The sequence below is a fragment of the Scomber scombrus genome, chromosome 7 (assembly GCF_963691925.1).
Source record: "Scomber scombrus chromosome 7, fScoSco1.1, whole genome shotgun sequence".
Taxonomy (NCBI): domain Eukaryota; kingdom Metazoa; phylum Chordata; class Actinopteri; order Scombriformes; family Scombridae; genus Scomber; species Scomber scombrus.
In genome coordinates this window covers 9414228-9425391 of record NC_084976.1, presented here as the reverse complement: position 1 = coordinate 9425391, position 11164 = coordinate 9414228, and the positions used below count along the sequence as shown (strand labels likewise).

Below are 11164 nucleotides of genomic sequence, written 5' to 3'. Positions count from 1 at the left end.
TGTCAGAAGTCTGGGCAGACAAAACCTCACTGATGAAAGTCTAAAAATTAACATTTGACCCTGCCTTATGAATGATTTTCAGATTGTCCTCTACATATAGTACAATGTGAAATAAATGTTGGTAGATTACACCCAGTTAATAAGTTATTCTGATATATATCTACTGTATTAGAAGTTGTGAAGCAGATGTAACTGGATCAAATTGCTGTCAAATTGCCAAGCATTTACAAAATATTTAAAGTCCCCTTCTACTCAAAAATGCTTCACTGTGCAGAATGATGTGTGGAGATTGACTACTAGTTTTCACTAGTATCTGCTCACTGAAAATCAGATTTTAAAGGGCAAATTTGAGACATCACAAGTAGTTCAGAAGCTGATCTTGGTCCAATATTCAATTTGGTGTGATGTGGAAAATGGAAGCCTCCACTGCACAAACACTAAGACATCTTGTATCCAGCAGGAGAATTTCTGAATATTTTTGTAGATTTTTGAATTTATAGTGAGAAAGAAAGAGAATTTGGGGGATTTCAACAAAATATATATATAATGTATTTTATACACATCTTGAAGCATGTCTGAAGGGGATCTTTAGGCTGGCTCCAATTGCTAAAATTAATTTTAACACAGCTATGATGAATAATACGGCAGTGCAGTGTTGCCTGGTTAAACAAAAGAACGTAGAAATGGTTGATATGATGAACAGAAAAGCGCGAACAGCGGGTGTAATGATGCGGGGAGAGTTCACAGTCAAAGTTGTCCTCAAGTAGCTTCAAGCTGCCCTCACAGGTCATGTAAGGACACTTTGGCACACAGCCTGCTCGGGAAAACGCTGAGTCTACGGCCTTCTTCGCGTCAAATGACACCCCATACTTCTTCCTAGATGCTGTAAAAACATTTCTATCACAACCATAGTTACATATTCTGGGAAAATAGTCTACTTTTTTGCTTCAATTTCCTAAAAAATAAATATTTAGAGCGCACACAGCAAGAGTCGCCGAGGAATGACGTCAGGACGTATCACATAGAATGATGACGCTGTTTGATCATTATTATTAAAAAAAAAAAAAAAAAAAAAAACCGTTAAAAATATCTGAGAAATAGGTCAGCAAACTAAAACTGCACCGGACAGGTTATCAATGTGACTGCTCTGCTTTTGTTCAGGTAGCCTTTTTTAAGAGACGTGACCGGGGCATGAAATAACCTGTTTCCAGAAGAGGAGAGAGAGAGGTGTCCGGTGTTTTCAGCATCTGCAGCCGGGAGCCGGAGCCGTTAGACCGGTCTGTCCGTCTGTCTGCCTCCGCTGCGGGGCTCTTTTAGGAAACCCGTAAGCCCCAATAACGTAAACGCTGCTCGGGTTGGGGCTGAATGGTTTAGCCGGGGGAGAAGGAGAGACCTCGACAGATACTACCAGAGGCAGGAAATTACTCCTCGCCTCGTCTCGTCTCGTCTCGACAGCCTGGTAGCAGCACAGTCACATTTCTGTACTTCCAGTAAGTTTACCGCCAGACATGATCAATAGTAATGACCGGCCCGGCTAACACTGGCTAGTTGGCCCCAGCTTATACACATGCTAGACGCTGTAGAGCTCTATTAGATGTCCTTAAATGTGTTAATTTATGGCTTTAACGATACTTGGATGGTAATGATAATAATAATTATAATAATACTAAATCACCGTAGCTAGCTCACGCCTCCAAGTGATTGAGTTGCTTACTGTTAATGATCTCATGATGGCAGTGCAGCATAGCATACTACTGTAAACTGTCTGTGTTATTGTTAACAGGTTTAACTAGCAGTAACGACAAGTTGAACCTACACATATTACAATGTCATACAAGTGGATATTTTGCACATTGTGCTGTAGTACCCATGTCACAGTAAATGTAAAACAAAGCAGTTAGCCATCAAGTTAAACAATGACCGTCACTGATTATCATTAAGACACAAATGCAAATTAAAATCAAATATTTGCTTTTAGCAGACATTTAATATGTTCACTCAAGGTGTAAAGAAAACAAATTATATTATGATGATTAAATGATGTTGGTGCTATTACACTAACAATGCTGGATGAACCTGCTGGGCCTCTACTAACCTCCCCATTCATTCATTTTTTCATTATGTGCAGTTTTCCTGCGCTGGAACTGTACCTGGGCCTTCAGCTCTGCTGTTTGATTAAACAGGGATATATTCAGGGACAAGCATTATGTATGCATAGTATCAACTAAGATAATGAATGTCTGAAAACTAGATTTTGAGACAAGACCCCTTAACAAGACAGGGGCATGGACATCAAGGGCCTAATTATGTCAGTTGATATTTTAGTAGTGCACCCTCCCAAATTCCCACAATCTAATTAGTTTAAACCAGTTAACACACAGTGAGCCTGGGGCCTACCTCAGAGTGTCCGGGGCTTTTGGCTTCTTTGCACAGTTGGTTATTCAGCCTGACCTGCCAATGTCTCCATGTGGAGTTACCCTCTGATACACTCAAGTGCATGGTTGATAAGAGGGGATTAAGACATGTGAGGCTGCAACAAACAATTATTGTCATTATCAATGATTAATTTACATTTGGTCAGTAAATCAGAAAATGGTGAACACCCATCACAACATCCTGGTGACGTCCTTAAATGACTTATTTTGTCCAGCCAACATTCCAAACCCCCAAAAATGTAATTTACAGTAATGCAAGAGCAAGAAAAGCAACACATACCAACATTTTACATCCTTGACCAGCTAATGTTAAACTTACTACTTTAACGATTATTTAATTGTTAAATTAGCTGTGTCAATCAACTAATCATTACATCTCTAAAGACATGCATTAATGGAGGTTTTCAATTCAATATTTGTTATTTTAGTCTTAATATGAATTTTCATTTTCTCATGATTTTTAAAAACTTTTGTAAATCTAGGGATGCAACTAATAGCAGTTTTTTTTTTATAGATTAATTGACTGACCAACCATTTAGTCGGTAAAATTATCAAATTCCCAGAATCGAAGGTTTCAACTTCAGATTACTTGCTTTGACCTTTAATATTAATGTCATTTTGCATTCCTTTGCCATATTATGTGCTGAACATAATCAAGTTGGGGGGAAGAATCCTTGTCATATATCTTGTAATATTGCCCAGCACAGTGTTAAATTACATTTATCACTGATTTTTGTTATGATTACAAATCTCGTACGGTTTATTAAATCGGTTTAGAGACCTACATGATTCATTCTGTTAGTCATCATACTGAAGTATGTAATTATATATCCTCCCCCTGAGCACTTCATGTAATCCAGTCTTGTGTTATCTCTGCAGTGTGTGTTTGTTTAGCTATATGAACGCCAGGCTTTACACATGACACGTTAAATTGTGAAATACAAGATGCAATATGTTATTTAGATGAATGCACACTGTATAGTGTTGTCGTTCTATATCACAGTTATAAGCAGGACTGCAACTAACTTTAATTTTCATTAAATGTATATATCTATGAAAGAAGTATATTTAAGAATAAAATATTTTTGTACAATTGACTCTTTTTGTTCTGTTTCTTCCACCAGAAAATCCTGATTCAAGGACTCTGTAATGTAAGCACAACCACCTAAGACATGTGAGCCTCGATACTTCTGTCACAGATCTTCTTTTACCTTGAGTAGAAGTTACCAGCGTTTGGGTGAGGATGTCGAGCCGCCGGAAGTCAACTACACCTTGTATGGTGCTGCCGTCTGACGTGGTGGAGCAGGAGGAGGTGGAGGAGAAAATAGAGAGGACAAAGGAGGAAGAGGCAGAGGGGGAGGAGGGGAAAGTGAAGGAGGGAGCAGAGGAAGGCCCGACTGCAGAAGAGCTGGATCAGGCGGTGGTGGTTGTCCCCACCCCACCAGACACGGGTAAGAATCTTTCTGGATCATTCTCTCATTTGTAGATGACGATCACACCCGACAAGCATGAAATAAACATCAACTTGTAAAAATTTTTACTGTAAATGTCAATTAACCTGAAAGAAATTGGAAATATGTGTCACAATGAATGTTGTATTATTATTATAGATGAGCCCAGTGTGTCCACTGTAGAAGACAGTGAAGTCCTCGCTCCCTCACTGAAACGCAGCGCTACAAACCCTCCTGACGATCCGAGTAGTGACCAGTTGACGCAGGACCAGCAGTGTGATACGCCCGAGGAGGGAGGAGCAGACCCCTCAACTGTCGGCGCCATCTCACTCAGCAAGACCCCCATCATGAGGATGAAGACCAAATCTGAGCCCAAGAGAATCGCTGTGTCCCTGAAATCAGCGGATGAGGCGGCAGAAGGTTTTGGAGGAGGTGGCGAGGGAGAGGTGGGAGGAGAGCAGGAGCCCATTGAAGCCCCTCTGGGGCCGATGACGCCTGTGGAGATGCTGCTTCACGACTCCATGAAGCTCGGAGGAGGCGGCTTGCTGGTCGGCCAGCAGTTGGAGCAGCAGAGGAAGTCGTCCATTTTAAACCCCACAGTTCTTCCTGCTGGCCTGGCACAGGTATAGAGGCTTGATCATACAGTTTAGTAAAAAATCTTTGCAAGACATTGGGTGTGAAAATATTACATTTACCTATTTGTGAAAAAGTAGGCTATAACAATGGGTGACCGTAAGGTGAAACTTCCTCATCAGAGATTGAGCCACACAAGAGCAGCCCCACAGCTGATAGATATTCACTGTCTTGTTCTGGGACACTTGAGCAGGACAGCAGTTTGCCAGATGGAGTCTTTGCCACAATGTATGAATTAGCAATCTTTCTAATCTCTCTTCATCTCCTCCTTTATTCCAGGTGCTCTCTGCATTCCAGGCCCAGCAGACTGCTGCAGCAGCTCAGCCCCAGCTGCTCATTCCTCTCAGCAGCATCCCGTCTTACAGCGCAGCGATGGACACCAACCCCCTGCTGGGCAGCATGTACAAGAAGTTTCCCTACCCGTCAATGGCCGAGATCAGCAGCCTGGCAGCACAGACACAGTTTACAGAGGAGCAGATCAAGGTAGATGAAAGTGGGCTGAAGTAGTTGTCGATTACAGATAACAGAGGATGTTGTGGTGTCACCTCTGTCTCTCTGCTTGTTATAAAATATCTCAAAAAGCTACAAGTAGAAGCTCCTTACTCTGTATATTCTATTGGGTAAAAAGTCTTCAATCTTATTTTAGAATCTAAGTCTGAGGTGTACTTAATAATGACTTTTCGCCAATTGTGTAAAAGATACCGACAAATGTTTGTGGTCTATGCCCAGGTATGGTTCTCTGCCCAGCGGCTGAAGCATGGCGTCAGCTGGACTCCAGAAGAGGTGGAGGAGGCCAGGAGAAAACAGTTCAATGGCACAGTGCACACAGTGCCTCAAACCATCACTGTCATACCTGCTCACCAACTGTCAGCAGCTGCCAATGGCCTGCAGTCCATTCTTCAGACCTGCCAGATAGTGGGCCAGCCCGGCCTGGTGTTCACACAGGTAGGTAAGGAAGGAACATGTGTTATATTTGGCAAGGATTGGCTTTGACTTTCCCTTTTGAACCCATTCAACGTAAAACTGGTTGACTTCAACATTATATCAAGTAGGATTGCCTGCCCTGGTTTGATTAATAACTGAAGTCAGCTTGAATGGAATTTGACTTTTATTTAATACACTTGATTTGACTGAAACAGTTTGATTGACTATGATTGTATTTAACCTTTTTAATGATTGGACATTGACATCATTTTGACTTCTCCTGCTTGCACTATGTCTGCCACCTTGCCTCAACTGTGTTGAATCAGTTTAAAGAGGCATTAATGTCAGTGAAGCCATAATAGATACATACAGTACCAGTCCAAAGTTTGCATACACTTTCTCAATTAAGTGAATGGGAAAGTGTGTCGAAACTTTTGACTGGGATTATTCATATGGAGGATATAACTCTGGCTAGGTATGTGTCTGATCTACACTATTGTTTCTAGGTTGGCCCAGGGGGGAACCTTCCAGTGACCAGTCCCATCACCCTGACAGTGGCAGGGCTGCCCAGCCAGTCCCAGAGCTCCAGCAGAGTTTCCTGCCAGCCCACCCCGACAAACAGTGAGCTCAAACGGGCTACCACTGTCCAGCCTCCCTCCCTTTCCCCACAGGTGGGAAAAAACTCATTGATGCCTTTCAGACAGAGTACTGTTTGATGTTGTGAAGCAGGATAAGGATATCTTGAGTTCAGTTAGTGAACAAAGGTAGAATACAGTGTTTCTCTCTCTCTCTGCACATTCAAACAGAAAAGTTTCTCACATCACATCTCTAGCCATGTTGTCTTCTTCCTAACAGGTATTTGGTACTGGCACTGTAAAAACGCATGTTTAATGTATAACTCTGCCCTTCTCGCTTTAAGGAGAACTCAGCCCTGAGTGCTGACACATTCAGTATGCGGCCTAAGAAGTCCAAAGAGCAGCTGGCAGAGCTGAAAGCCAGCTACCTTAAAAACCACTTTGTCAGTGATGCAGAGATCGCCCGTTTGATGAAGCTCACCAACCTGACAAAGGGAGAAATCAAGAAATGGTTCAGTGACACCAGGTACAACCAGCGCAACTCCAAAAACAGCCATGTCATCGTTTTCCATGACGGAGGGGGCAGAGGAAGCGGCAGCTGTAGCAGCACTGCTACCACCACCATTGTCATAGACTCAAGCGACGAGACCCCCACATCGCCCCATCCTCCCCGCACGCCTCCCGTGAAGGAGAAGGAGACACGGCCTAAAACATGGAATCCATTCCCAGACTTCACTCTGCAGAAGTTTAAGGAGAAGACGCCAGAGCAGCTGGTGGTGCTGGAGCAGAGTTTTGAGAAGAGCAGCACCCCATCGGATGAAGAACTTAGCCGCCTGAGGACGGAGACTAAACTGACGCGGAGGGAGATCGATGCCTGGTTCACAGAGAGACGCAAAATGCCATCTTTCAGCAACTCCTCCCCAGATTCTTCTGAAGGAGGAAAGATGGAGACAGACAGAGGAAAAGCAGGAGAAGGTGGGGGGAAAGGAGGAGTCGCCTCTCCTTCTCCTTCTGCTTCCTCTTCTCGCAAAGGCAGTCAAACTCCTCCCGGCGGCCGCAGTAAGCAGCTGCCCACCACCAGCAGCACAAACAGAGACTTGAAAGATAAGAGTAAAAAGTCTCCCGAGCAGCTTCATATTCTGAAAAGTGCCTTCGTGCGGACCCAGTGGCCCACGCCAGAGGACTACGACCAGCTGGCAGAGGAGAGCGGCCTCACTCGGTCCTACATTGTCAGCTGGTTCGGGGACTCTCGGTACTCTTGGAAAAACGGTAACCTGAAATGGTTCTTCCAGTACCAAAGCGGTAACGTAGAGGGGCCAAACGGTGGAGGAGGCAATAAGATGGCAAGCGGCGGCGGTCGAAAAAGACGGGGTCGCAACCGTGGTTGGGGACGCTCCCGAACCCGGAAGCAGCCAAGAAGGTCTGCCTCCTCCTCCGCAGATGTAGACAAATCTCCACCGTCGAAGAAATTCAAGACTGGGAGGGAAATCCTGAAGGAGTACTACCTGAAGCACCGTTTTCTAAATGAGCAGGACCTGGATGAGCTCGTCACCAAGACCAACATGAGCTATGAACAGGTAATGGAGTTATTTTCATTGTTAACTTTTAAGTTTAATACTAATCATGACCACTGAAGCTCTCTGTGAAGTGACTTGGATGTATAAATAAAACTAAACTAACACACACACAGGAACATTTGATTTGTGCAGTTAATCTATAGAAGACATACAAACTAGAGACATTGCAGTTCATGTCTCTAAGCCTCCCATAAAAGTTACGCTTGATTTTAAGTTTAATTTATGCTTAAGATTGCTTTCTTACGCTTACTTCCACACAGTTTTCCACGTTAAACCATTCATTCATCTCCCTGCATTATAGTCTAAATGTTGTGTAAAGGTCATCTCTACACTGTCAGGTATGTAATAACAGCGAAGAAAACTTTTAAAGCCATTAAACATATATGTGTGTGTAATTGTAGAATGTGAACTCATCTTCATGCCGTTAAAACCCTGAAGTATTAAAATAGACATGACCTTGGTGTAGCTGCAGCCCTGTTGTGGACACGTAGTTAAAGTGTCTCCCTCCTCTCTTGAATAAGGTGAGGGAGTGGTTTGCCGAGGTCCAGCGACGCTTAGAGATGGGGTCAGATCCCTTCCTGGAGCCGGCTATAGAAAGGACGGATGCAGAGGAGGGAGGGGAGGAGGAGAGAGTGGAGACGCAGGGAGAGGCGTCGACGGCCACCGAGGAGCAGACCGGCACTGGGATGGGAGATGAGGAAGATGACGAAGAAGATGAGGAGAATGAGGGCGATGATACGGACGACAGTGAGGTTTGGGAGCCGTCACGCAGCGTCAGGAAGTCCTTGTCGGTATCTGAAGACTAGCAGATGTGGAAAGCACGGCGCGTCGTTACAGAATGTTACACGAGAAATACTGTCATGATTAATGCTGGAAGAGATGTAACAGTTAGCTGAACCGAGTCTTCGTTGCCACTGATTTGCATTTGTAGTCATTCGTAACATTAATTCACTTTATTTTGTAATGTTTCTAAATCATGCCTAAATGAGAATAACAGACGATTTATTAGCTTCAGCTCCCTTTCTAAACACTTACCTAACTGACAGTTTTAAGGGATAATATTTGAGAGAGAATCATGGTAAAGAGGGAGTATTTAGCAAAACCTGCCAATCATAAATTACACATCAAACATAAAAAAGTTCAAATGGAATACCATGAAGTGCAATCCGCATCCACACATATGCATACATCCTTCTTTAGAAGCAATGAATGGATGCTGACTGTTGTTAGGGGGGGGGGGGGGGTGCTTTTGGAGGAATTGGAGAGTTTACATGTCCAATAAGCCTCCTGTTAAATTTGCACTCATTTTTCCCACAGACTGATGCTGCATTGTTGAAGTGTTTGTTATGTATGTCGTTGTGAGCAAAGGCCTAAATTCGATGCAGATCCTCAATCTTACAAAAGATTCATCCCCACTCCCAAACTGAAAAAGTGATCACAGCAAAGATGTCACTGCTGAACAACGGTTTTGTCCACATCTAGCATACATCTATTGTGGAACTGCTTTTTCTAGCTCCTGTGAAGATCATCACAGTGGTTGAAAGCCACATTCACCTAATAGGTTTTTCTAGCTGACATGGATGCATAATGACATTGAAAGTTGTTTTTTTTTTTTTTTTTATCTCTGAGATAAACTGTGATATAAGACAAAGTACCTTAATGCAGAATGAATGCCAATGTGATACTTTTAAACAACACAGGATGTCTATTCAAGTCTTCCCTTTATAGCCTACAAATGAAACGCCCACAAAAAGAACTGATGGAAAAAATCCACAGTGTTAAATATGCACTGAAATTAATGTTTTATAAAACCAAGTTCACATCTTTTTGATAGAACACATCCTGTGCTATTAAAACCCTTTTAAAGGAGGTTTTGTATGTTTAGACAGTTTCAGACTATTGTGCCAAAGTTGAATGTGTTGTTTCCTGAGCAGTGAGCTACAATCTGAGGCAGAGGCACCGTTTGCAAACTGAACAATGGCCACTGTGAGGCAGACCTCAGTCCTCTGAAATAATAGCAGAAAGAAATACAGTATTTCGCTGCAGTGTTTCGCTTAGAATGTGCTCTCGGTTGGCCTCTGATGAGTTGAATGGATGAATTTATTTATGGGGGAAGCAACTTAAGAGTTTTCCCCAAACCATGTAAATGCTACTGTAAGCACCAGCTGCAGCTCCAATATCAATTTAGAGCAAATCAATTCACAAGTTCATTACCAAATCACCAACACCTTGCCTTCAGGCTCAGTGGAACCTAACTGTTCATGTAAAAACTGAGGCCTGTGAATAATTTTGGGTCCTGACCCATACTTTAAGAAACACTGTTTAACAGTATTTCAAATATTTGAATGATTTAACTCCAGTCTGCACTGAAGATAAAAATCTAGAAGCACCTGAACTAAACTTTTTTTTAAAAATGCACTTTGTCCACTACATGGTGGACTAACTCCTGATTAGGCACCTTAATCTCTTATTATACCCTGAAGTGGCTCTGAGAGACCAAATCTGTTTTATATGACTACAAACTGAACCAGTATTTTGCCTTTTTTTAAAGTCCTTAGTGTGTTTGCAAGAGGAGGAATCTTACCAGTTAATCCATTTTTCTAATAATGTCTTGTTCAAGAGTTGGAAGTTTATATGGCTTGAAAAAAAATCAGAACAATCACCCACCGCTTTCTTTTGCTAAATTGCACAATTTGAGCCCCTTTTTTTAATCTATGGTCCTTTTGAAAATGTGCATGCGTTATGTTTTGTATTGTTGCTTAAAATTGTGGGAATTGTCTCCCATATCTTCTTCTCTGCTTCTACATGACCCTGTTTGACCCTTCCCCTTCCTCCAGTCCACTGATGTAAAATGAATGCCTAGACTAATGATGTGCACTTCCCAAGACATGCTTCTGTGTCCTGTCGGTTTCTCTGTCTCAAAACGGACCGAGCTATAAGGACATCTTCAAAAGCCTGAAACTACATGCGTTCAGACAGTCTTGGGATGTTTAGCTTTCTGTCGTTGAAGGAATTGTTGTGATGCCTGAAGAAACAGCACAGCTTTCCGTCTGTGGTGGGAAGTCTACCAAATGACGTTCCTCTTTCTTACTGTTCTCTTAACGCTTTACTGCATTAAGATGGCAAGGACAAAACTGTCTCAACTACATTTCCCCAATAATGGGGGAGAGACTTTGATGAAGCTTTGCAGATAAACCTATGTGCCTCCACGGCTTGTATGCTTGTTTAAACTGAATTTCGCCAATTTTGGACAGATTAAGACGAGAGAGTATATGTGAACACTTTGGAAATCACATACTGTTGGGTGATTCTTAAAGAAGGTTGTTCAAACCAAGTTGTGATGCATGACTGAAGCTCTGCTTTCCGCTGATGCTAAAAGATACCTAGTTACTGAAGCTGACATTTCAAACTTCTGTTCTAAGTCCTCAAATGAATACCTTGGTGTTTTGAATTTTATTGCATTTTATCACCAGGCACTTGTCACATTACATGTCGGCACCTTTAGATACCCAAAAAAACTGTTTCTGTACCATCTTCAAAAGTAATATTGTCTGCTAGGTGTAAGCTAA

The 11164-nt window shown here is 42.5% G+C and overlaps 1 protein-coding gene across 1 annotated transcript; it reads left to right on the top strand.

The window, feature by feature from the left end:
- The first annotated feature begins 3678 nt into the window (after positions 1-3678).
- LOC133983704 (zinc fingers and homeoboxes protein 1-like) lies at positions 3679-8463 on the top strand. Its single transcript, XM_062422874.1, has 7 exons — positions 3679-3886; positions 4046-4509; positions 4799-5002; positions 5249-5464; positions 5950-6114; positions 6363-7595; positions 8117-8463. Exons 1-7 carry the CDS (start codon positions 3679-3681, stop codon positions 8399-8401), a joined length of 2775 nt encoding a protein of 924 aa, XP_062278858.1. The 3' UTR covers positions 8402-8463.
- The last annotated feature ends 2701 nt before the right edge of the window (positions 8464-11164 follow it).

What these genes read in the sequence shown, in the direction of transcription:
- LOC133983704 (XM_062422874.1), top strand. Translation starts at nt 3,679, where the DNA reads ATGTCGAGCCGCCGGAAGTCAACTACACCTTGTATGGTGCTGCCGTCT. An exon ending in CCCCACCCCACCAGACACGG is followed by an intron (nt 3,887 to 4,045) that starts GTAAGAATCTTT and finishes TTATTATTATAG; the next exon opens with ATGAGCCCAGTGTGTCCACT. An exon ending in TTCCTGCTGGCCTGGCACAG is followed by an intron (nt 4,510 to 4,798) that starts GTATAGAGGCTT and finishes CCTTTATTCCAG; the next exon opens with GTGCTCTCTGCATTCCAGGC.